The 26,292-nt window shown below is 34.3% G+C and overlaps 2 protein-coding genes and 8 non-coding genes across 12 annotated transcripts; all 10 read right to left on the reverse strand.

Annotated features, from left to right (window-relative positions):
* Nucleotides 1-886: 886 nt before the first annotated feature.
* Nucleotides 887-2,494, reverse strand: LOC133858712 (vacuolar iron transporter 1-like). Its single transcript, XM_062294181.1, has 4 exons — nt 2,154-2,494; nt 1,903-1,988; nt 1,511-1,625; nt 887-1,406 (listed from the first exon to the last, which is right to left on the reverse strand). Exons 1-4 carry the CDS (start codon nt 2,390-2,392, stop codon nt 1,109-1,111), a joined length of 738 nt encoding a protein of 245 aa, XP_062150165.1. The 5' UTR covers nt 2,393-2,494; the 3' UTR covers nt 887-1,108.
* A 16,676-nt stretch (nt 2,495-19,170) lies between these two features.
* LOC133877555 (uncharacterized) lies at nt 19,171-23,604 on the reverse strand. 3 transcript variants are annotated; one of them, XM_062315904.1, is made up of 6 exons: nt 23,475-23,604; nt 20,654-20,718; nt 20,511-20,529; nt 19,967-20,047; nt 19,784-19,888; nt 19,171-19,683 (listed from the first exon to the last, which is right to left on the reverse strand). In XM_062315904.1, the coding sequence occupies exons 2-6, from the start codon at nt 20,656-20,658 to the stop codon at nt 19,567-19,569; spliced, it is 327 nt and encodes a 108-aa protein (XP_062171888.1). In that variant the 5' UTR covers nt 20,659-20,718; nt 23,475-23,604; the 3' UTR covers nt 19,171-19,566. The 3 variants fall into 3 exon arrangements, with proteins under 3 accessions (XP_062171888.1, XP_062171897.1, XP_062171904.1); XM_062315913.1 differs by having other exon boundaries at nt 20,654-20,715; nt 23,475-23,548; XM_062315920.1 differs by lacking the exon at nt 23,475-23,604 and adding an exon at nt 21,068-21,191.
* Nucleotides 21,329-21,412, reverse strand: LOC133858998 (small nucleolar RNA Z159/U59). Its single transcript, XR_009898666.1, has one exon. It is a non-coding gene; the product is annotated as a small nucleolar RNA Z159/U59 (small nucleolar RNA).
* On the reverse strand, nt 21,756-21,839 carry LOC133858991 (small nucleolar RNA Z159/U59). Its single transcript, XR_009898660.1, has one exon. It is a non-coding gene; the product is annotated as a small nucleolar RNA Z159/U59 (small nucleolar RNA).
* On the reverse strand, nt 21,927-22,010 carry LOC133858993 (small nucleolar RNA Z159/U59). Its single transcript, XR_009898662.1, has one exon. It is a non-coding gene; the product is annotated as a small nucleolar RNA Z159/U59 (small nucleolar RNA).
* Nucleotides 22,096-22,179, reverse strand: LOC133858994 (small nucleolar RNA Z159/U59). The gene has a single exon (XR_009898663.1). It is a non-coding gene; the product is annotated as a small nucleolar RNA Z159/U59 (small nucleolar RNA).
* LOC133858992 (small nucleolar RNA Z159/U59) lies at nt 22,267-22,350 on the reverse strand. Its single transcript, XR_009898661.1, has one exon. It is a non-coding gene; the product is annotated as a small nucleolar RNA Z159/U59 (small nucleolar RNA).
* Nucleotides 22,493-22,576, reverse strand: LOC133858990 (small nucleolar RNA Z159/U59). Its single transcript, XR_009898659.1, has one exon. It is a non-coding gene; the product is annotated as a small nucleolar RNA Z159/U59 (small nucleolar RNA).
* On the reverse strand, nt 22,633-22,717 carry LOC133858997 (small nucleolar RNA Z159/U59). Its single transcript, XR_009898665.1, has one exon. It is a non-coding gene; the product is annotated as a small nucleolar RNA Z159/U59 (small nucleolar RNA).
* LOC133858995 (small nucleolar RNA Z159/U59) lies at nt 23,261-23,351 on the reverse strand. The gene has a single exon (XR_009898664.1). It is a non-coding gene; the product is annotated as a small nucleolar RNA Z159/U59 (small nucleolar RNA).
* Nucleotides 23,605-26,292: the final 2,688 nt, after the last annotated feature.

The raw sequence follows: 26,292 nt of genomic DNA on the forward strand, positions 1-26,292 counted from the left end.
CGTACAAGAGAAGAGTAATTCACAAAGTCTAAAAGGACAAAATCTGTTTATTCATCAATTCTAACCTGTCTCTATTGGACAACAAAAGAGCACTTAAGTAAACACGAATTAAAACTCTAATTCTAATTTAATTGACTTTGGGTTAAGTTTATTATTGAATTATAAAATAACATAACTCCTAAAATTTAAATAAAATATAAAATTGAATACTAATAATCTAAATAAAACTAAAACACCACCAAGTTACTCGTGTCTCATCATGCATCAAATGTCCTTAATTAGCCTTCACTGGAAATATCTACTCCCCATGGTAGCAGCAATGTTTGATATTTGCAGGGAACTAAAATATCAAGGACGCACGTTATCATTTGTATTACTATATAGGTTTGTATTATTATTATTTTTTTTTTTTTCAACTCGTTTAGCAAATCGGTTTCTGTTTTTGTTTCTGTAAATGGTTTTTGAGAACAAAAACAAAAAATTATTTTTTGTAGTTTGTTTTCGTTTAAAAATATTTGACGAACTGTTTACAAAAACAGTTTTTGAAAACACAAAACAATGGATTGGTTTCGGCTACATTACCAATGATATTTACTCGAAATGCGAATGTATTGAAGGTACTTAATTAAATGGTAGTTTAATTAGCAACTTTTAGGTGATAGCTTTTGGCTGTTTTCCCAATATATAACTAATGGCTTAAATATTTATGTAATGATCTATAATATAGTTCTTCGTACGTCATAATGTATAGTGTGCCGAAGATAATGAGAGAAAGAAAGCATACATATATAATAGACTTCGAGATCACACACACATTTATATGACTTGAAGGATCACTCACCTAGCTATAATAGACTAATTAATTAATATGACTAGCAAACTCCCGTGCAGAACTCTCATAATAGCGGGCATCAATTAATTTTAATATTATACAATGAGATCGAAACGGATGGATAGATTTGCCCCAGTAAATAATCCATATATAAGGGGCATAAAAACCACGTCCAATTAGAAAAAAGAAAAAGAAAAAAAGCAAACAGAAACAGAGAAACAAAAGAAAAAGAAGGAAACAGTTTGTTTTGATGATGGCCGGTGGTGCGCTAGCTAGCTATGCCTGGAAAAGCTTGGCAATGGAATAAGCAGCTGCGGATGCAATTGCTCCAATGAGGGCAGTTTGGAAGGCACTCTTTAAGGGTTGACTGCCGGTGAAGTAACCCTTGGCTAGACCAAAAATCACCAGCGCCACTAAGGTTACAGCAACAGATGCAAAAAGAGCCTTTGTAGCCACTGGGATGATCACGTATGGCATGAGGGGGACCGATCCGCCGACTATGTATGAAATGGCAATTGTTAGCGCACTCTGCAATGCTCTCATCGGATCTGGTTTCTCCAGCCCCAGCTCAAACCTGAATACTCATCGATCAAAAGGTGAAAATCATTTCGAGTGAAAGTCAAAGGTGAATCGTAAAAATATATATAGAGTTTAATTTACTTTTGATCATCAACTTACTTCATCATAAAATCAAGCCATGCTTGAGGGTTCCTCCTTAAAGCATTAATAACAGGTTCATATTCATGTGGTTCCACCCCGTACTGTGCTAATATCTCGGCACACTCTGCAGCTTCTGCATGTTTTAAACACTAGATCGATCAGTATGAAGAAAAAGAAAACGGAACATCATGTGTAACGTTTTTTAAAATGAGGGTCCCTTTTGTCTCTCTATGTGATATCTTCTTTTTCTTCTTCTTTTTTTTTTTTTTGGTAAATTGTAACACCCTTTTGCTAACAGTAAAAGAAATTTGAGATGAAGGAACAGAAGTAGGGTACATAGGGGTTAAGAAATGTTCATTAATTAATTATGAGTTTTTGAAGAGAATGATCATGTTTGGCAATGTGGAGACCTATATCAGGGACAGCAATGATCTCTTCTTGTTCTCTCTTTAGTTCCCTCAAGTAGTGATCAGCTTCACTCTTTGCCGCAAGATACCTGAATCCACCCTTAAATATATGAGCATATGCATGCAGCATAGTAAAGGTTCCTCTTTTCCACAAACTGTATTTTATGTTTAAAAATACAACTCATGGCCTGTAAAACAAATATTATATTAATGCATGTAAATAAACATGTAGGATATATATATATAAGGAATACCCGCCAAGCCCCATAGAGATGGCCCCGGCAGCAACTTCAGCTATTCCGGCAATGAGTATAATGGAAGACGGGACCTCGGCGCCTGACAAACCTGCCGCAAGAGCGAAAGGGACGGTGAGACCATCGGAAACACCGATAATGATGTCACGGACAATCTCACTGGACATGAAGTGCTTCTCCTCGTGGTCTTGGAGAAGCAGCAGGTGCTTCTCAAGGTCTGTGTGCCCATTTTGTCCCATCCCTGAGCTCTGAATAATACTGAACACACTTGATCACTAGCTAGCAAGAGTAACAGAAAAGATTTTCAAGCTTTTCTTAATTGGGACGACGAAGTTGGTGACTGATAGTAGAGTATATATAGGAAGAAAGTGCAGGTTATATTAATAGTGGTGTCCGTATGCACATTAATGAAAGGTTAAAGGTGGTCGTTTTTCTGGAGAATCTACAAAAAGAAGAAGAAGAATGAAAAGCAGCACCCCAGTTGGGTCCACTTTTTGTGGGAAAAAATCAAAAGTTGTGTTCACTGGATCAGTATTCATATTTTCATTAGTTTATTAATGAAGAATAAACATGTTTAGATTAAAGTTAAGATAAAAAGGTTAAGGTATTAATGAGATTGATTGAAGCACTCATATTCAGGGAGTGTTAGGCGTGTGGATGACAGAAGCCTGGTGCCGAGTTAATTAGTTAAACAAGGAGCCATGGACAAGCTATCAACCATCACAGTCAAGATCGAAGTCAGGCTCTATTAGGCGTGTGGCGGACACACACAGGGTTCTCAACTATACTGGTCAAGGATTCAGCTTAACCCTGGCTCTATCAGGCGTGTGCTTCACACAGGCCTCCAACCAACAAAAACCATAAAATAAAAGGGATTGATTATAAGCAAACAAAAGAATTCGTAACAAATAGGGGATTGTCGCCAAACCTCCTTCCTCTTCTTTCTTTCTTTCTTTCTTTTCTTTTCTTTTCTTTTCTTTTTCTTCTTTTTTCTTCTTCTTCTTCTTTTCTTTTCTTTTATTTTTCATTTTTATTTATTTATTTTTTTTAACTTCACTTATAATCCCTAATTTTTCATCATTTTTATAATTAAATACTCAAAATTTAAAAAGTATCAATATAAGGTATTCATCTTTCAATTTTTTTCAATTTCAATAATTCGTTAAAATTTTTCTTTAAATCCTATTAAAGTTTTACAAATACCTCATTTTTTTTAGGAAAAACAATTGTAAGAATTTAAGTGTTGATTAGAATTTGCAAAAATACCCATGTCTGAATCTTTAAAAAAATTTATAATATTTTTTTAAAAAATTACATGAGCATTTTAAAAATTTTGATCAGATTTAATGAAAAATTCTAACGGATGATTGAAATTGAAACAAATTGAAATATAGATATATTAAACTTACATTTTTTTTTTTAAGTTTGAGTACTTAATTGTAAAAGTGATGAAAAATTAAGAATTATAAGTGAAGTTTTCCTTTTTTTTTTTTCTTTTTTTTTTTCTTTTAGATTTTCCTTGAAAACCGACTTCAATATTGGGAAAAGGGTGAATAAATAATACAATTAATTGTTCAAATTTTGAAGAAACGTTGAATTAATTGAAGTGTTTTTTTTTGTAAAAGGTGTAGGGTTGTGCAAGGGCACCGTGGTTTGAAACCAAACCTTCCATGGACCCGGTTCTGATCGGATTGGGTCACTTGGAGGGTGGACCGATCGACAAAAGTCATCAAAAGCCGGAAAGCGCCCATTTCCGACCCTAAAAAATTGATTTTAGAAAAAGCTAGGAACTATTCAACAAATGGCTTTTTGCCTCTCAAGAAAGCTTTAATTAATTTTATTGTTGGAGAATAATTAAATAAAACTTAATATGTACAGTTATATATGGAACTAACTCTATTATATATATATGGTGCATGAATCACATGTTTTGGACCTATCATGTGAACATGGCCGGGTTCGTCAAAAAGAAAAGTTAATAATCAGAAGAATTGCTTTTTCTTTGGAGAAATTAATCAAGTCTTTTCCAGGCTTCCCAGCATGCAGTCACCACCATTGGGCATTATAGCTTTTCCTCAATTATTCAAAGCCATGTGGGTGGATATTCATATATAGGTTAGGGAAAATATCTCCACTCTCCATTGATGGCCATCATAGCTTTTGCCCTTTTAATACAAATTGATGGATCTCCATGTGGGTTCTATTTTGAACTAACTAAAGAAGATGTCTGCTTTCTTGGACATCGATCATAAGTACAGTTGTTCTGATCTTATACAAATTGGCATGTGCTCGATCTTAATCTATCTATATCTCTTTGTATATATTTCACTGCGTGCCATACATATAGAGCATGAATATCCTAATTTTTATTTTTTTATCTTCAATATCTGTTATTTCAGTAGTACTGTGTGTGATTATAATTATTAAAAAATAATAATTGAGATTGAAAAAATTGTTAGAATAATATATAATCAAACCAAAATGAACCAAACTATAAATCACTATTTTTTTATTTTTTTTTTCTGCAGGTATATATATATATATATAGGTCAGGTTCATCAATGTTTATATCAATCAATCAATCAATGAAGGCCATTAATTATGTTTGTCGTATACCCATGACAATGATGAGAGAGAGAGAGGTGACGAGAATATGCGAGAGGGAGTCTTGATTAATAAACGCCAAAGTAAGCGGCCACTGTTTAATAGAAAATGAAAAGAGAAACAAGTGAGGCGAGCACGCGCACGTTGTGTCCAGAAAGCGGCATGAGCGGCATGAGCAGTAAGACCACGTCCTATTCATCTTTAATTCTATCGCACCCATGACGCATGGTCTACTCTTTACTGCCTCAAAAGACGTCTCAAATACGAATCTGAATATCGCCTCGCTCATATGTATGTATGTATGTATCAACAATATATACAGTATAAGTGTACAACTTTAAAATATATTGGACTGAAACTCAATGTATAAATTTTAGGGTTAAATATATATTTGCCCCATGTGCTTTACGACCTTTATTTTTTGCCCCCTCAGTTTTACTTTTTATCAATTTTGGTACCTGTGGTATATGAAAAGATAAAAATGGTACTTCCGTCTGATTTTCCGTCCAAAATTAACGTTCACCCACGGCATTTTCTGTTATGTTGTTATCTGGATGTTATTAGGAACAATGTGTAAAGAATTGGGTTCTGGGCTTCAAATTTTTAGGTACCTAATAACGTGGGTGGACGTTAGTTTTGGACGAGAAATCAGACAGAGGTACCATTTCTGTCTTTTCATATACCACAGGTACCAAATTTGATAAAAAATGAAACTGAGGGAGTAAAACATAAATGTCGTAAAGCACAAGGGCAAATATGTATTTAATCCTAAATTTTATTCTAATGTACCTTGAAGTTATATACTTATAGTGCACTTGTTGTAATTTTAGTATTATCATATATATATATATATATATATATAAGTACACTTGTTGTAATTTTAGTATTATCGTGTGTATATATATATATATATATATATATATATATATATATATATATATATATATATATATATGGGACACGGTACCTGTAAAGCTTTCGTTATTTAAATTCCCAAAAAAGGGATAAAAGATAAATAAAGTAGTCATTATTCTCCTCCTCTTTGTTTTTACTCATTATCTATGCTATTTTGTTTTTATTACCTTAGTAAGTTATGAGTACTTCTCAAAAAAAAAACAAAAAAAAAAAAAAAGTTTTGAGTACTGCTAAAGCGTTTACACCAAACTTCATTTTATGTGTTTATTTAAATTTAAGAGTTAAATACTCTATTCATACAAGAATTTTAGGCTATTTAAAATTTAGTATTTGAGTTTTATTTGTTTCATATGTGACACCTGAATTAAGGGTAAAAATCTATTTGGTAGCTCTGTTACATTTTTCGTCTAAGAGAAATGATCCCTACACTCATTTCTCACAACAACCCCACAACAAGCTGAAGTGGCTGGTAATATTTTATTATTTTTTTGTTTTGTTTTCATTTCTTTTTGTAAAAAAATAATAAAATATTACCAGCCACGTCAGATTGTTGTGGGGCTGTTGTGAGAAATGAGTGTATGGATCATTTCTCTTCGTATAAATATTAACGGCTCACCACGTGTCAACCGCTGAGGTTAACACGTGGCACTATATATAAAAAATAATAATAATAATAATTTTTTTTAAAAAAAAAGTTGGAAAAAAAAAAAAGAAGAAGAAGCTATTAGGGAAAAAAAAAAATTAATGGGTTTTGCCCAACCCCAAGGGCTAAAACCCATCAAAAAAAATTTGAAGGTTTGCCCATGGGGTGGTTTGGCCACTCCATTAGCCAAAACCCATAAAAATATTTGAGGGTTTGCCCATAGGAGTGGTCGAACAACCCCCATGAGCCACAGGAGTGGTTCAACCACTTCCAGACAAGCCGACCTAAGGTGACAGAACCATCCCCGTGGCCCACTAGGGTGGCCGAACCAACCCCGTAGCCCATGGGGGTGGTTCGGCCACCCCATGTGGGTGATTCGGCCACCTCATACCACCAAGAGCCACCCTTCTTCTTCTTTTTTATTTTTTTTTTCTTTTTTACAAATCTTTTTTATTTTATTTTTTAAAAAAAATTATTATTTTATTATTTGTAAATTTTTTTTATATATAGTGCCACTTGTCAATCGCAGCGGTTGACACGGGGCATGCCGTTAATATTTGAACGAAAAAAAATGTAACAGAGGTACCAAACGGGTTTTTACCCCAATCTCAGATACCACCTATGAAACAAATGAAAAATTCATGTACTAAATTAAAAAAAAAAACTTAAATAAAAAAATCACTAAATTTAAATATATTTCAAATATATTTCAAATACCAATAGGGCATTTAACCCTAAATTTAAATAAAAAAAATCACTTTTTCTTCCGTATTCAAATATATTTCACAATAACTTTGTTTATCTCCCTTATATCAATTAAATATTATTTATTTATAAAATATAAGTTGATATAGAAGTTCTTTTGATCTCCTGTACATTATTAGGTGATAAAACTATAGCATTCTGGATACTTAAAAAATTGATAAAGTATTTGTTGCGGGTGGTTTTATTCCTAACATTACACGTCGCTATTATGTTATACCAGCCTCGCACGCACTGAAAAAAGGAAAAAGCAGATGAAGAGGAAAAGATTCGCTGGCAATAGAGGAACTGGTCCATATGTTAATGGCACAGGGTAGCCACACGCCCTGACATATTGGGGAAGGATAAGAAGCACGGGTCCATCTTCCTTTTCTTACTTTTGCTTTGACAATACCCACCAAAGCTGTCCCTCCTTATTTCCTTTTTCACTTTTTCTTTCCTAGGGTTCTCTCTCTCTCTCTCTCTCTCTTTAGTCTTCTCTGATTCATGCAGTCAAAACTGACTCCATCTAATCCAATTTTCTACTTTGGTGTGCTTCAATTTTGAATTTTCTGCTTATGTGATACATGAACTAACCACTCAAATGTGTTTACAAAAAGTAAGCCACAGATCCATGGTTCATTCTTGTTCTATCAAGGCTCCGTATTCATTCGTCTCACTGCTTCTTTTTCATGATGAGTGTTAATGATTCTCTTCACACTCATTTCACCGATATAACATGTTTTAAGTGGTTTCTTTTTTTTAAATAACAAATAATATAAGACGCACTTAAAACATAAGATAGGACCATGGCTCTCCAAATAAATATTATCTATTTTATTTTAAAATATATATATGCAAAAATCTTATTCCATATGGCTGAGTGAGGCATTTGTCCCCAGTGAAATTTACCAACATTTGGGCTTTGGTTAATAATTTTACAAATTTTGAGGACATTTATGTCTTGCCTCCACTGGGCCCAGAGATTTATCATGAATTCCTAAATACGTACAACCCGTCAAGTATTTAGGCTGTTGCAAGACTTTAGGATTTACAAATACTTGTCGGGTTGTCGGGTTGTACGTATAAGATTCTCCTCATTTTCGCAACACAAAAACACAAAACCCTTCCCCCTGAGATTTTGAGGATAAAAGGTCTATGACTTTTTGCGGTAAAACCAAAATATCAGCTTTAATCATTTCTTTTTTTTTTTTTACCTCACTTAAAATAAGTTAACTTACTTTTCATTCTAGGTTTAATAAGCATGCAATATCCATCTGGCTGTATATCAATCCCATTAGGTTTAGAGAAATGTTAGACATTTTAACACATTCTTTTTTTTTAGAATTTGATTACAACCTAATATGTTACAATCCTATGAGATTGTGGTACACTTTCCAAAATGATAGATCTCATGGCATTGTGACACATCAAGTTGGAACCAAATTCTGAAAAAAAAAAAAAAAAAAAAAAAAAAAATGTTTAGATGTCTAGTATTCCTCTTAGAGTTATAGATTGTTCCCATCCTAAATATTAATTCGGTAATGGAATAAAAAATTAGATTCTTAGAGGAAATTACGACCTCTTGACAAACACGTAGTTTGTGAATAAATTTTTATTGATTCAATTGCCATACAACATCTACATCATTTTATAATATAACGTTCCGAAAAATTAATTAACTTCACGGATCGTCTCTCAGTCTCATTCTACAAGAAATAAGACTCAGGGACCTCTACTCCTCAAAAAGAGAATACTACACAGTGGAAATATAAAATATTCTATCAACATTAATAACAACCAGAGAATTTATCAAAAGTCATTACATTACCTGAAATCACATTATATATATCATCGATATAAAAGATCAAAACTAAACCTTAATACACTATTGAGCATCAAATGCTAACCCTATAACATCATTGAAAAGTACTAATTACCATGAGTGATCTTCAAAATCCTGCAATTAGTCATCAAGCATAACCGAATTGATATCACTATGCCAAATGACCACATTTACTTTGAGGTCCATCTCGAATCCAACATTTAAAGGTAATCCAACTATAAAACAACACATATTTCATAGGTGGAAAAGATACAAGCGTAAGTACATCACTTAGTGAGTAATAATACACATGGTGATAGGTTATCATTGACTGAACTTAGTCATCTATAAATCACATGCAGCAATGCAACATTACAATTTATCATTTGACAATGTCATCAAGGATGCAGTATAGATATAATATATGTTGTAATAAGAGAATCATGTCAAAGCTCAATACCATATGGTTTGCTTAGGATATTAACTCGTTCCCAGCAAGATTGGCTGTAACGCCTCAGTGAAATTAACTGACTGGTAGTTAACTTCGTGGATCACCTTCTAGACTTATGTTAATAAGACCACATGGATTTCGTCTTCTTTGAAAAGAGAGTCTGTAGCGGAAAACTTTCACTTAAAACCCTAAAACCGTTGGTCCAATAGTACACTGAACATTCGTTTGTACACCCTAAACATTCGATGGTTGACAGATTTCAAGAAGATCCTAAGTCCTAAACTATCCAAAATAGGCTTACTACCTGAGCACAGATTTTCAATGTTGGAGAATTTGGAGACAATTTCTACGGAGAATTAACCAATTGAGGTAAGCGGGCTATCTTGTGCTAATATTTTTATAAATAATGACCCAACGTATTCTATGTATAATGTTTTCAAAGACAAACCCTGGTTATCTCTTGAAATAAATGAAGAACATTTTATGCATGAAATGTATGACTTGGATTACCTTTTTATAAATATGGCCTTAAATGATGCATAACAAGATTCAAAGACTTCTTATTTACATTAATGATGTGTTATGAAATGAATTGCTTATGTGACTATGTGTAAAGGTTATGAGATAATAAATGAGGCCATCGGTAGGGAGTGTGCGTGTGTCTTTTAATAAATATTAGTGGCAATGCAACATACGGGGTGTGACCGCACCGGCCATTAGCCCTAATTAAAGGGGCTAGGCTAACAAGGTTCCGTAGAGAGTGATTGACCGGACCAGTCCTTGCCAAAAGGTGATGTGCGGGACAAGCACAACCTTACTCTTGAGGTTAAACATAGCTGGAGATATTTATATAGTAACCTGGCCTTGATTTGTAGATGGCACAAGTAGTTGCAAGCAAAGCAAGGAATGACCATACTTTGTAGATGGCACAAGTAGTGGCAAACAAAGTACGGACAGAGATAAATGTTTTATAATGCCCCAGTGAAATTAACTAACCGGTAATTAACCTCATGGTTCACTTCCCAGCCATATTCCCTACGGAATAAGACTCAGGGATCTCACTCTCTCTGAAAAGAGCCTGCAACAAAATATTTTTCACTTTTTTTTTAATAGAGGTAACTACCAATTAAACCCACAAATCTCATAAACAGCCAGAACAAAACTAAAACATCAAAACATGGATAATTCTCTAGATATTACAGTAAAAAACGAGTCTCTAACATAGTAAAAATATTACAAACAAAGTCTAAAGATCATAAATTAACATAAAGCTTCAAGGCCTAGTCTTGAGGAGGTAGATCAAATGAATGATCTCCAACGTGTCATGACGAGTGTCCCCATCGCCACCCCACATATCCTCAACTAAACTGGCTCCCGACTCCTCAAGGATAATCTGAACTAGGTCCTCCAAACGTACCATCCTCTTGTTTAGATCTATCCTTCTGACGACCTTTTTTTTTTATACAAAATGGAATCGCACAGTGGAATGCTGATTAGTCACCCAGCTAACAGATAGAATACATCCTATAATATGTACCTGGTATATCAGAGACAACATCAATGAAGCGAAAATTAAATCTCATAAACTAATAAGTAGTAATTACATCAATAGATCCATTTAATTGTCTATCTGATTAAAGTTTAATCAAAATATCAATTATAGAAAAGAATGGCTATGCAAATCATGTGTCACATACGACACAAGCAATATATCAAAATATCAACAAAAGTGGACTATCCGAGTTCGACACTCCTACAACCCCAGCGAAGTGCCCCAATCGTAATATCCCAAGTATAGTGTCACAGGGTCTTTATTGACGTTTGTGGTACCTGCAGCCAAAGCATTAGCATCTACACAGTCGTGGTGTTAGCCACATTTGCATAGGTAAAAGTATAAGTTCAGCAACTCAAGAGTATAATACACATTGGTTTTCACAATATATCACAAACTTACAGGCATCTCTAAGCATACAAACTATTTTAATCATCATAAACATGTCACACATCATCATGCTATACATATGCTCTTGTTCTATTTCCCTGATTCTCTACCTACAAGGCTTCAACCTCAGGAGTTGTCTCTGTTATCTTACTTTCATTATTCTTTGCCTGCAAGGCTTCCACCTTATGACTTACCTCTGTTATCTTGGTTTCACTGCCTGCAAGGCCTCAACCCAAGGACTTGTTTCTGTTGCCAAGAGCATCAACTTCTAGTCCTACTATCTTTGAAGTCAGGAGCATCAACTCTCTGTACTCACTGTTTCCAAGAGCATCAACTCACTGGTCTTACTAATTATGGTACCAGGAGCATCAACTCTCTGTCCTTACACTTGTTCTGACCCCAGGAGCATTAACTCTTTAGTTTTACTCTTGTTTTGCCTGCAAGGTCTCAAACCCAGGACTTATCATTCAGAATGTTCTCATTATTTCAGTGCTTCTACACTATCTGTGCTTTACGTTCATGCTATCCCGCATGCAACACATCTCATGTCATGCTTTATCACAAGCATTCATAAACACATGTTATCACACATGCAACTCATCTCATCTCATGCTTTATCACAAGCATTCATCAACATATGTTATCACACATGCAACTCATCTCATTTCATGCTTTACATATTCACATTTCAATGCACATAAAACATAACAAGTTCTCAGCGAGTAAAATATTTACCTTGGCTACTTGGTTTATGGCTTAACGGCAAATCCACAATGAAAGCCTCGCAATGTGCTGTTGCATCATCATATTACATGACACATTAGTATATCTAACTCTAAACTCCCAATCTCTTGAATTGCTCAACGGCTAATCCATGAAAAAACCCATAGAATTTTTACGGTTTCATTTGACAACCCAACAACAAATAATACTAACCCATAAGATTATCTTAGGGTTAGACACTTAAAATCACAACTTTAACATTAGAACCGAAAACTAGGGTTTTGGGGACCTTTACCTTAAATTAGGGTTGGCAATTTTTGAAACGACCCACGAACCCGACACGAAGTTAAAGAGTTAGGGTTAAGCTTAAAAGGGTTCGAGTCATAAAAGGGTTAACCTGTTAGACCCGTTTAATAAAAGGGTCATTACAGGGTCAACTCGTTTGACCCGTGGGTCGACCCATTTGACCCGTAAACTTAAACTTTTTTTTTCAACATTAAAAATTAAATCTAAACAATCATGTTACCTTTCTCTTTCTCTCACTATCTAAAGAATAAAGACTTAACTAAAAAGATCTCACCAAAAACAAAACAAGTCTTTTTCTTTTATTGAGTTAGAACTTGAACAAAAAAGGCAAAGACTAAAAAAAATTAGCATTGTTTTTTTTTTCTTCAAGTTTTCGAACTTAGAAGTTGAACCAGAACAAGTAAACAATAAAACAACTCAATGTTTCATATTTCAACTGTAAAATAATATGATTATTCAAACAATATGATTTTTTTAGTTTAAATTTGTGTTTTTATTTTTATTTTTATAGACTTTATTACATAATAGGTCAAACGGGTCGTGTTATGTCAACTTGTTATTTATCGTATTAAGGTCGAAGGGTCTAACCCTTTTATTTAATCGGGTCATGTCAGGGTTGATCCTTGACGAGTTGGCTGGTCAAACGGGTCGTGTCAACCCATTTTGACAGCCCTACCTTAAATCCTCACCAAAATGAGAATCAAAGCTTGAAAATGGTTAAGAATGGTCCAAAATGTTCAAAACCTAAAGAAAATTTAGAGATTAGGCTCAACCCCTCAAAAATCAAGCCAAAATCTAGAGAGACATGAATTTTTGGATTTACCTCAAACCGAACGATGAAAAAAAACATAGATCTTGCTTCGAGGATCACGTTTCCGAAGTCGGATTTGAGATTGGAGGCTTCAATATATTGGGATCTAGGGTTTTGTAGCAAAACTCTAAGAGAGAAGAGAGAGTGGCATGAGAGAGAGATATTTCGGAGAAAATGAGCTAAAAAGCTCGTTTCATCATTTTCTATCGAGGCCTGTCCAGACACATAAATGGTATGTTCGGACACTTGTTTTAGGCATCGCAAACATGAACTTTCTGTAAGTCCCGTCCGTACAGGATTCTCAGAAAGTCACTATTGACTCACTGATTAACCGTTCGAACCAGAAATGGTCCATACGGAGGCGCTACTCAGAAAACCATTTTTGAGCATTTTTTTAAGTGTTTTCTAAGTGCTTTCTTCCCCATTTTACCTAATTAACCACTTAATTAGCCTAATTCGTATTTTAAACACTTTATTAATGTCTTGGACATTACAATCATCTCTAAAACTAACTATGAAACAACATATATTTTACAGGTGGAAGAGATAGAAGGATAGGACTATGACTTAGTGAGCATAAATACGCATAATGTACATCTTATCATATGATGAACTCAGATGTTTAAAATATAAATCACATGCAGCAATGTAAGGTTATAGTTTCTCATTTGACAAATTAATCATGAATTTAATATATGTGGCAGTTAATTTTTTTTTTATTTTTTATTTTTATTTTTTTTTTTTATATACAAAACAGAATCATCACATTGGCATGACAGTTAGTCATAAGCCAACATCAACCTAATACATAACAGATGCTTAATATATCAGAAATAAACACATTGCAGCAGAAATTAAATTTATTATCTCAAAGACTAATTACAACATCAGAGTCATACATTTGTTTATCTGTTTAAGGTTTAATCAAAATATTATTTACATCAAAGAATGGCTATACAAAAAAATAGGTGTCGCATACCACATAAGCCATATATATAACAAGTCTCTACAAAATAAGATAAAGCCATAGATGATCTCTATCACGCTATCCTAGGTTTCCCCATCTACGTATTACATGGCCTTAAGCTAAACTGGGTCCAACTCCTGAAAAATAACACGGATCAAGTCCTCCAAGCGAACCATCTGTCTCACTCGCATCAACATCTAGTTAACTAGCTATTAAACAACACATGTTTCATAGGTGGAGAAGATACAAGCATAAGTCCACGACTTAGTGAACAATAATACACATGATGCACATGTTATCGTGAAGTGAACTCAAATATTAAGATTTAAGCCACACACATAAATGCACAATTACAATTCCTCATTTTACAAATGATCGTGAATGCAATATAGGTATATTATATGTTGTAGCAAGAGTATCATGTCATAGTTCAATTCTATATGGATATCCAAGATTTGAAACCCTTCCCAGTAAGGTTGGCGCTATTCTGAGGGACCTATAATACAATATCGGTGCCCCGAATATAGTACGCTATTGTTAATCACTAGCAGCCTGACCAAGTCCGACCTCTGGTGGCCCATGTCCATTATCCCGCACGTACCGATGTACCATGTCATACGATGCAATTTAATATTCACCATCTTTTACATGCACGCTCTTCATAAACTCATAATTTTTATTATCTTGTCATTAATCACTCTTTTTCACAAAATAGAGTTCAGAATAATAAAGATGGTATTTCATATGAGTCGTAAACATGCATGTTTTGGTACACAAAATAATCATTCTATATGGGAAAAATAATAAACAAGTATCCATGTGAGTCGTAAGTCACCACTGGGTAATCTAGTGGGTATTCTCAAGCCTCCAAATCTATAAGAAGATCTATCATTAGCCTCTAATCCTGAGCTAAACAACTAAAAAATGGAAAATAGGCTTTTTGCTTGATGGTCGAATGTTCAGACATGAGGGTTCAAACGTTCGGCCTCGACATCGAATGTCCATCCAGTGTAAGGTTGAACGTTTGGTACTGCTGGGGCAGAAATCTAAAGGCCACCAAACCACTTCTAAGCAACTCCTAAGGTCTTGATATGATCCCTAACGTAACAGAGTCTTAAACCATAATAACACCTTCATACAGAACTTGGCACATTAAACCAAAGCTAAACTAACACTATGGCCAAAACCCAAGTAAAGATGCATAACCAAAGATATAGCATAAACGAAAAGCGTGTAGCATAACAACTAAACAAAGAACGAGCTTCATTGTGGAGGTTACCTTTTTAGGTAGAAAATGGCTTCTTCTTTCTCCAAGGGACTTCACACACACACAAGGGATGAACTGAGCAAAACTGGCATGTAAGTAGGTATAAGGGGTGTGGGCTGGGTATTTATAGACCTAGGGGGATCTAAAGATAAGGATGAACTGTTCTTACACTTTCTGCCGAACATTGAACCATTTGGTCAATTTAGTCGAACATTCGGCGTATTGTTTTATCCAACAGTTTTAGGTCAAATCGAACATTTGGTGGTCCTCCTGACACAAAGTTGATGCGTGAACAATGGCATACGTCAGGTTGTACTGTAATATCAAACGTTCGGTGTTCTCGGCAAACATTCCGTCAATGTAGAAAGTCAAAAGGTTTTAATTTCCATTTAAGACCTACTTAGTCCTATATAAAATTTGGGGTACTACATATAGAGACTATTGCAACTTATTCTTGGAAAATATTATTATAGGGTAATGCATAAAATAAGGAGACTGCAATAATATGCAATCATTATACTTATGGAAAATATTAAGAGAATATTAAGGAATAATATTAGGGTAAATATCATAGGAATATTATAGGGATCCTATCAATTAGGCAGAGAATATTGGGCATTAAGTCGTAAGTATAGAAAGATCGTAACATAGATCCATGTTTTTTTTTACCTCATCACCTCTTTACCCTCTGCCTGTAAGTGCTCCTCTTTTTGTTGTGGACTAAACAAGAACTGGTGTTCTGTACACATAAACTATTGACCACCCCCTCCTATTTGACATCAAAATGAAGCTTAGCTGCCCTTCAATGGTTCCAAATAAGTTAAACTCAGTGTTGCCTCCCTTGCCGTGTTCTCCATATCCTCTCGTTGATGTTGCAAGCATCACCCAAACTAGCTCTCTTGTGTACCGCTTCAAAAATTGCCATTCTTGGCGGCCCTCTTCTTGACGTTCAATCCAAGAAACATTGGATTGGGTCAATTTATTGAATGGTTTTCATTTAACACTAGTTTAATTGCTTTAGGATTTCGTTGTTGGGGCCGGTTAATTAGCTCCTACCTCCCTTGTATTTAGTCTCTTTTTTCAATGAAGTTTTTATCACTTAAAAAAAAAATTAACATGCAATATCCAGAGATTTTTAGGTAGTTTGTCTCATGATATTTTTCCTAAAAAAAATATCTGCTAGGAAAATATTTAAGTTTTTTCAAATTTTCAGTGCACGTGGTTAGTTTGATATAGACTTTTTCAAGAATGTTTCATTACAGGAAAAATAATGATACATCGACACTCCATTGATAAAAACAACTTTACTACCTAAAATATCTCAAGGCACATTAATTATCTTAAAAAATTTCATGCTGCTTACGGGAGAATGGTTTTTGGATAGGCTTGAAAATTTTGACACAATCCGCGAATTCGATACGAACACAACACGAATATATTGGGTTTGGGTTTAGGCTATAACCCGTTTATGACCCGTTAATGACTTGTTTATGACCCGTCAACCTGTTTATGACATGTTTATGACCCGTTAATGACTTGTTTATGACCCGCCAGCCTGTTTATGACACGTTTATGACCCATCAACCCGTTTATGACATATCTATGATACATTAATGACATATTTTTTTACCAAATTAACTAAACAGGTTGACACGCTAACCTGATGGATTAACACTCCAACCTGATAGATTGACACGACAACCCAAATTGCCAAACTTATTTTTGAATTCTTGAATTTTCCTACTTTTTACTATTCTCTTTTCTAAGATTTTCAGAAGTACTTACTAGATTGAGATACCCATGCAATTGGCCAAATCACAATCGTTTCTTACGTATAATGAACAACCCAATAGTTGTCCCATCATCTTATCAATCTAGTGAAAACCATAAAACAGTAATAAAAAATAAATAAAAAAGCAATTTCTTTTTTTTTTTTTAATAAAAAAAATCTTAACATTGATTAAGCCCATCATCAATCTCATCCTCACAATCGCTTATCACTAGGATCGCCGCATGTCACTCCATAAAATATTCATATAGAGAGAAAATGTGAGAGTTGATAAGTATTTAATGTTACATATTTAAGCTATTTAATTCACATATGTTAATCTCTTAGTTTTCTTATAGTTTGATATTTTGTGTTGTCTTTGTGTTTTGCAAGTTTTGGAAAAAAAACACTCAAAATCCATCAAATTCCAAGCTTTGAACAAAGTCTGCAAGAATATTGAAATCTACAAACTCAAATTTGGGAAGAACCAATTGCGCGCTGCAAGAATACTGAAATCTGCAAACTTAATCTTGGAAAGATTTCAGAATGAGCTCGTCTCTATATTTTAATCATAACTTTCTACTCAAGTATATCTCAATTTAAAAGCTTTCTACCGGTAGCCAAAGCATCCTTCATCACTAGCCAAGTCACAAAAGCTGTTTGGGATGGAAAGAGAAAACCAAACTAAATCCCACCACTCCACTTGATTGTGTTTGATACGACTTACATTCAAAGTATCTGAGCAAGAGAACTTACTAGATTTTGAAATAGTTCATTGAGGAGGATCCTGACCACCAACCGAAACCAAACATAGTTTACTCTGAATCTCAATAAGCATATCAGACAACCTTGTAAGCCTTCACATCCATTGTCTATCATTGATGACCGTAGAAAGCTGAGCATCAAGCTTGCTTTGGGTATCATAAACTACACGAGGCCTATAATTAAAATGAAGAGCCCCATTAGGACGCCAATCATCAAACCACATATGAATCTTAGAGTCATCTCCAACATAAAACTTAATGAAATGTCGAGCTTCATTTCTTAATTTCAAAAGTTTATGCCAGTTCCATGTGCAGACTTGAGAGATGTCCACCTGCCAAAAGTCTCCCCTTCAATAAAATAGCCTCCACCCAGACTACCCACAAAGAGTTGACTGTAACAAAAAGACTCCAAATATGCCGCATTATAGCGGCGCGATTCCACTCAAGTTTTTTTATACCCACCCCACCTTCCTTAGGTGGCTCTCCAAGTGTGAGTTCTTGTTAACTTGGTGTTTGATGAGTGTTGTGGCTCTCCATCTCTATCTGCTAATCCTGGAGAGCATGTCTTTGAAAAGGATTGAGGCTCATCAGTCACCCGAGAGTTGGTCTTTGATGAGGATTGTGACTTGATGAGAGTGGAAGACTTATCTTCCTGTTTACAAGATAAGTCCTCCGTTTTCGTCAGTGTTGATAACGTTGGACGCAAATCTACAGAACTTGGCTCTTCAGCAAATTTAGCCAACAGTGTGATCTCCTTCCTTGAATCTAATGAGTAATGACCCATGAAGGTGGCAAATTTGAAAAATAATCATGGGCCTTGACCTGGATTGAAAGATTTGAATTGTAACTTTAGCTTTTTTTAGTTTAGTTGATCGTATTTAAACGGGAAAAAACTTAAAATAACTATAAGAAACCAAATCATGCGAGTAATACTAAATACACTCTTATTTTTCTACACCCATTTTTTCACTCTTAAATAGTTTTTAAAACTGCCATTAAATTAAAAACCAATAAACATAATTAAGATTTTAAAAGGCACCTAAAGGTATTAAGAGTGTAACATTACTTCATGTTATAATCCCCAACTCTCAAATTTTATTGTATTTTATAACAATAACTAATTCAGCAGTTGGGTGAGACTAGCCCATTAGCAATATAAAATAATTATAAGACAAAAATATACTTTTTAGCTCTACTCTTACTGGAATCATAGAGGCATTGTTTAAAGGAACCACACACTGTGTTGTAAAAAATTAAAAAAATAAAAAGTGTCTAAGAGTAAAATGAGCATTTGGAAGCCATCAAAATTCAAAGGTGACATCAATAATTATAGTTGAACTTGCAAGCCTTGGAACGTCAGCGCTTTAAGGGTAAGCATTACCTACTCAAATATCTGAAATATAATTGAATCACTAATAACGATGACATTATGATTGGGTTAATATGTTAAGTACATCTGGCTTACATCATCTAATTTACAAAAAGTGCCGATATTAGTGTGTGCTACCCTCATCAAATCCTCTCTTTTTTACCTGATGCATATACCCCTCATCAACTTAATAGAATGATCTTGGCCCCCTAGTTTGAAGAAGGATGGGGCATTTAAACCAGATTAGCTGCTGCTAAGATGCAAAACTCCATTTCTACAGGCCAAGAGAACTGTCGATACAACAATGCAGATCCACCTCACTTAGGATTCCTAAGAACAATGATAACAGAATCTCCACGAAGAAACATCTTACTGATGAATCTGTCCTTGTTGACTGGATGGGCTTTTTTCTTGCCTTTCCCAGTTTTTGGTACCTATAGGGAAGAAACACAAATAATTAGCAGTAGATATTACAGACAGGTTTGAAACCGTATACTGCATAGAGAGGCCAAGTCTTTCCATGGAAAATATTACCTCAGTCCACATTTCCCTGACATTTTCAAGAACCATGTTGCAGTGCCGATCGAAGGCTCTGACACGACCCAACAGCTTTCTGTTATTCCGACAATTAATCAGCACCTGTTGGGAGGGAACAATTCAATTAGACACTTCTCAACATGCGGGCAACCAGGAACCATGTAAGAATAAGAACATTACCTGGGTGTTGTTTTTAACACTCATCATCAAAACAGAAAGTGGTCCGGTGTTAAATTCCTCTTCCTCATTTTTGCCAACACCCTGCAGAATCGTCTTTCATAAATACTAACAAAATGATATTCACGGTTTTCAAATGAGAGAGATAACTATGAGGACAATCTTAAAGGAAGTAGTGTAATTGAAAGACAATTGGAATGTTGGTGGCATGCAACAGTCATTTGTTCCTAAAGTTGGACATTGGGGGTATCTTTGAAGGGACTCCAAGTAATATAATGGAAAAGTAAGACCGTAAATTCTAGAAACAAAGAGAACTCAGTTTAAAATAAATTCCACTAAAGGAAAAGTTAACCCCCATTGCTTTGATAATTCTCGGATGATTTACATCTAGATTACAAAATGGTGCTAGTAGAGCCATAACATTTAAACATTACATGAATGACAAGCATATGCAGAGAAAAGATAAGAACGGATAAAAATAACAAATTTATAGATGCACTTATTAAAACCCATGAAATGAATCAGCTCAAAATGTAAAACAACTTACTTCTTCCTCCATTGGTCGGCTGGAAAGAAAATAAGTAAAACAAACAAACAAAAAAATTAATAGTCAGTAATTTAAGGAATAATAGCTTAAGCTGTCCAACGAATTGCATAAAAAATCAAAGAAAAAGTCCAAGAAAAAAATACCTCATCGTGAACAGTGGTGGAGCTTTTTGAGGTATTCTTCGTCAACTAAAACCTGGAGAGACCTTCTGGCAAGGATCATACCCACCAAAAAAGTTGGTCAAAACAGAGTAACAAGAATAACAAAGACACAACATATCTCAAAAAGGAAATCAATGAAATACATAAACTCACAACAACCACATAAATTATGAATATATACATATAGTCACATAAATTCACTCAATAAAAAAACAACGATGCCAGCAACAACATTGATACTAGTTTATGCAAGATGCTTGTAAAATACCTGATTCAGAAATGACAAAAATTAATACATACAAGATAATTAGTCCAGCTCAAAACTGTGATGGAATGAAAACCATGGCTTGAGAATAATTTGATCCAGAAATAAACCTGATGAAGTATATATCCTACCTAATAATTAATGGATGTTCTAAGGCTCCATCATCATTCAAATATCATTTGACAGTACAAACAGGACCTTTAAGAAAAAAGGTAGACAGCAAAGACTGGAAGGGATAACAATTTCAATGATGGCTTCCATTTTCATTAACAACTGCAAATACATATAAAAGAAAAAGAGCAAGTCAAATCACAACGAAACAATAAATTCCTAAATACAAGAACTCTCTAAAAACCAAAAGTAAGAAGAAAGACATCAAAAGATCCACTCATACTCTTTCGGCTCAGGTCTCCAAATGTTTTCAGCATTAACAAACTCAGGAGAATGAAAGTTTAATTGTAAACATAGTTAAGAGACAAGAAGATATCCAAAGTCCACTCCAATAAGCAAGACAGTTAAATAAAATCGAAGGCAGAAAAACATTGTATTCAGTTTGTTCACAGAGAAAATATCAGATAAAACATAGCTTCTATCCAAAAGACAAACTCATCAATAAAAGAACAACAAGGTTGCACCTAGTACGTTTCAAAACCTTATAAAGAGGATAAGTATTTAATATGATAGACCATCAAGCAATCATACTTGTGTCACTCAGGACTTGAATCATGTGCGTACTGACCATTGAAAAAAGCCAGAATTAAGAAAACATCAATCACTAGCTCAAAATTTAAGAGAAAAAAGTAAAACATTTTTAGTGAAGCCTCTTCAGTTCAGGTCTCCAAATATTTTCCGCATGGAACATCTCGGAAGAACGAAAGTTATTTTCTATTCATCCTCAGAGGCGATGTAAATTCTTTAAAAGCTAGAATTAAGGAAACAAAACACACTGGTTCAAAATTGAAGTGAAAAAAGTAAAACTTTTTTAGTGAAGCCTCTTCAGTTCAGGTCTCCAAATATTTTCCGCATGTAACATCTCGGAAGAACGAAAGTTATTTTCTATTCATCCTCAGAGGCAATGTAAATTATTTAAAAGCTAGAATTAAGAAAAAATAACCCAACGGTTCCAAATTTAAGTGAAAAAAGTAAAACATTTATTGAAGTCTCTTCAGTTCAGGTCTCCAAATATTTTCTGCATGGAACATCTCGGAAGAACGAAAGTTATTTTCTATTCATCCTCAGAGGCGACGTAAATTCTTTAAAAGCTAGAATTAAGGAAACAAAACACACTGGTTCAAAATTGAAGTGAAAAAAGTAAAACATTTTAAGTGAAGCCTCTTCAGTTCAGGTCTCCAAATATTTTCCGCATGGAACATCTCGGAAGAACGAAAGTTATTTTCTATTCATCCTCAGAGGCAATGTAAATTCTTTAAAAGCTAGAATTAAAAAAAAAAAAAAAACAAAAAAACAAAAAAACAAAAAACAAAAAACAAACAAAAACAAACAAACAAACCACTAGCTCAAAATTTAAGAGAAAAAGGTAAAACATTTTTAGCGAAGCCTCTTCAGTTCAGGTCTCCAAATATTTTCCGCATGGAACATCTCGGAAGAACGAAAGTTATTTTGTATTCATCCTCAGAGGCTAAAAAAAAAAAACTGGTTCAAAATTTAAGAGAAAAAAGTAAAACATTTTTAGCGAAGCTTCTTCAGTTCAGGTCTCCAAAAAATTTCCGCATGAAACATCTCGGAAGAAGGAAAGTTATTTTCTATTCATCCTCAAAGGCAATGTAAATTCTTTAACGTCTAGTATCGATGTACATGATACAAGAAAATTTATTTTATTAACTAATTTTTTCATAAAATGGTACAATGGCAAAAAGGGATTTAAAATTCCTATCTCAGACACTTCATTTCGTTAGATTTTTTTCTAAGCACTACATGTAATTTAATTAAAAGACAAAATAAATCACCTAAACTCATCTGAGCCTATACAACCTATGGTCTATTTGACTCCACATCTTTTCACAATTTAGAAACTAAGTTAAAGGGTAGCCCAAATGTGCAAACATGAGATCCAAAACTTTTACTTTACTCTGTTTTCCTCTACTCTCTCAGCAACTACACAGATAATAGAATCATATAAGTACGAAATAATCCAAATGGAAAACATAGAAATGATTATCAAAATATATCAATAGGAAACAAAAGTTATAACAGACTCAAGAATGAAAAAAAATCCACAGGAATCGATTACTTTATATTCACTATTTTGTCTATTCGACTCGACCCTTTGAGAAAAATGGAAAAACATGTATGACCCAGAAGATGTCCCTTCAGTTCAGGTCTCCAAAAGCATTCATCGTGGATTTTCTTTCTCAGAAGAACGAAAGTTTTTCAACTTAAATCATCATCAGAGACAGAACGACTAAGCCCACATAACGCGCAGCGCGGAAAATGAAAACGCAGCCCAATATTAGGTGAACCAAGACTTGAAAAAAACTACAAAAAAGAAAGGAAAGAAGCAAGCAAGATGAGCATTACCTGAATATTAGGGTTGAAGAAGATCCCGCTCTAAGAAAGGTAGAAATAGTGGAGGGCTAAGCGAGCGTTTTTATAGAGTGGAACTGCAAAACCCTAGCCGCACGCAGGTCGCAGGTGAGGTTTTATAGGAAAGGCCCGGATGTTAGGTTGGGTTGGCCCGTCTGAGTTTGGAATATATCGCGGATTGCTCTGGGCTCAACCCATGCCATAATTTCGTGGCTACAGACGTGGCATATTGGGCTAGTAATTTTGACACGACTCACAAATTTGATACGAATCCGATACAAAATTAAAAGGTTAAGGTTAAGTTTAAAAGTGTTCGGGTCATAAAAGAGTTGACCCGTTTAATAAACTAGTCATTACATGGTCAACTCGTTTGACCCGTGGATCGACCCATTTGACCCATATACTTAAACCTTTTTTTTCAAACATTAAAAATTAAATTTAAACAATCACGTTACCTCTTTTTTTCTCTCATGTCTAAAGAGTAAAGATTAAACTAAAAAAATCTCACAAAAAACAAAACAAGTCTTTTTTATTTTGTTGAGTTAGAACTTGAACAAAAAAAGCAAAGACTAAAAAAAATTAGTATAGTTTTTTTTCTTTCAAGTTTTCGAACTTAAAAGTTGAACTAGAACAAGTAAACAATAAAACAACTCAATGTTTCATATTTCAACTGTGAAATAATATGATGATTCAAACAACATGATTTTTTTTTTAGTTTAAATTTGTGTTTTTGTTTTTATTTTTATTTTTATAGACTTTATTATATAATGGGTCAAACGGGTCGTGTCATGTCAACCCGTTATTTAAGTGGGTCGTGTTATGATCAAAGAGTTTGACCATTTTATCTAAACGGGTCGTGTTAGAGTTGACCTTAACGGGTTGGCTGGTCAAACGAATCGTGTCAATCCATTTTGACAGCCCTAATAGCACATGTGATTCGGTCCTGACACAAAATCTCTTGCTAGCTTAGACTTTGGAAAATGAGAAAGAATATTACACAATTATTGACTACCTTTGTTTTAAAATAATAATAATAAGAAGAATAATCACAAAATCATGTAAATTGGTTGGAATCTGGTTTGTGGTTTTTTTAAAAAAATAAATAAAAGGCAAATATAGTCAATAGTTATATCATGAGGCAGTCAAATATCATTTCTCTATAACATAAAAAATTTAACTTAATCCATAAAACTAGAATTGTAAATACTTGGGCTACACGCGACTGATGCTATTAAATTTGAAAGAATAGTTTTTCTACAAACTAGGTTTGAGAAAGTTCATCCAAACCAGTCTATAAAAATGTTGTGTTCTTTTTACATGTGAGAAGCACATACTTTTTAAATAATGATGACAAAGTGGGAAGAAATATGTGTAACACTCCGATCCCATATTGAAAAGATATGAATAGCTCACATAAAGTTAGTGGTTTATAAAGATATTCATGGGTGCTAAGTCCCACATTACCTAGTTACTAAATGAAACTGAGCTTTATAAAGAATTATAGAAAAATTTCAAATTGATTAGTCATTTTGGGGTAATAGCGCAGATATGACTAGCGTTTTTTCTTGGGTCGTTACAAGTGGTATCAAAGTCAAAACTAAACTAATTTATAGGCACTGCATGACATGGCCCTGACGAGGACGTCAGGGGTTTAAGGGAGAGTTTATAACACCCCGGTCCCATATTGATAAAAGATGAATAGTTCACATAAAGTTAATGGTTTATAAAGATATTCATTGGTGCTAAGTCTCACATTGTCTAGTTACTTAGTAAAACTGTGCTTTATAAGAGATTTTAGGAAAACTTCAAATTGACTAATCCTTTTGAGGTGATAGCGCAAATCTGGCTAACATTTTTTCCTGAGTCGTTACAATATGTGTCTTCCAACTCTTCCCTTGTTATTTAAAAAGCATGCACTACCAAAAAAAAAAAAAGTGTTTTAGTGTCGCTTGAATAGTGTCGTTTATGACCCAAAAAACAATATTAATCGTTTAGCGTCGTTTTGAAAGGTGTCGCTTACTAAACGACGTTAAAATAAGGTCTAGAATTCAAAATAGCATTGTTTACTATTCAAACAGCCCTATTTAATGACGTTGAAGCCCAAATGGCCCTATTTAATGACGTTGAAGCTCAAACAACACTAACAGTTTAGTTCCTGTTTGAACAGCAAACGACACTAACAGTATGGCCCTTGGGGTTGTTCGACCACTCCCAAAGAGCAAAATGGGGGTGGCCAAAACCACCTCCAAAAGCCTTGGGGGTGGGTTTGGCCACCTAAGACAGGCCGGTCTGGGGGTGGCTGCACCACCCTATGGCCCTATGGGGTAGTTTGGCCACCCCCAATAGTCAAACCCTAAATGTTATTGTTATTATTATTATTATTATTATTATTATTATTATTATTATTATTATTATTATTATTTTCTTTTTGGCCTTGTGGGGGTGGCCGAACCCACCTTCAAGGGCCATGAGAGTGGTTCGTCCAACCCCAAACTGGCCATGGGGGTGGCTCAACCACCCCTCTTTTTTTTCAATTTTTTTTTTAATTTTTTTTAAATATTTTTTTTAATTCAAGTTTTTATTATTTTCAGTTTTTAACTTTCAATTAGGTATGGGACACGTGTCAGCTTCTTAGAGGTATTAACGTGGACTTTCGTCAATTTTTGGATGAAAAGTTGGACAGATGTACCATTTCCTTCTTTTGCCATAAACGAGGTACCATCTACAATACGAAATGAATTATAGGGGGCAAAAACGTATTTAACCCTTAAGTTTAAACAAACTGTCTATATGTACCCAACATACGTAAAAA

Source organism: Alnus glutinosa, chromosome 1 (genome assembly GCF_958979055.1).
Source record: "Alnus glutinosa chromosome 1, dhAlnGlut1.1, whole genome shotgun sequence".
Taxonomy (NCBI): Eukaryota; Viridiplantae; Streptophyta; class Magnoliopsida; order Fagales; family Betulaceae; genus Alnus; species Alnus glutinosa.

Excerpts from the sequence above, each read along its gene's own strand:
- LOC133858712 (XM_062294181.1), bottom strand. The coding sequence starts at position 2,392 with ATGGGACAAAATGGGCACACAGACCTTGAGAAGCACCTGCTGCTTCTC. Across the intron at positions 1,989-2,153 it reads ATCTCTATGGGGCTTGGCGG|GTATCTTGCGGCAAAGAGTG; the intron begins GTATTCCTTATA and ends GGGTGGATTCAG. Across the intron at positions 1,407-1,510 it reads TGGCTTGATTTTATGATGAA|GTTTGAGCTGGGGCTGGAGA; the intron begins GTAAGTTGATGA and ends ATGAGTATTCAG.
- LOC133877555 (XM_062315904.1), bottom strand. Across the intron at positions 19,889-19,966 it reads GTGTTAAAAACAACACCCAG|GTGCTGATTAATTGTCGGAA; the intron begins GTAATGTTCTTA and ends CCCTCCCAACAG. Across the intron at positions 19,684-19,783 it reads TCAGGGAAATGTGGACTGAG|GTACCAAAAACTGGGAAAGG; the intron begins GTAATATTTTCC and ends TCTTCCCTATAG.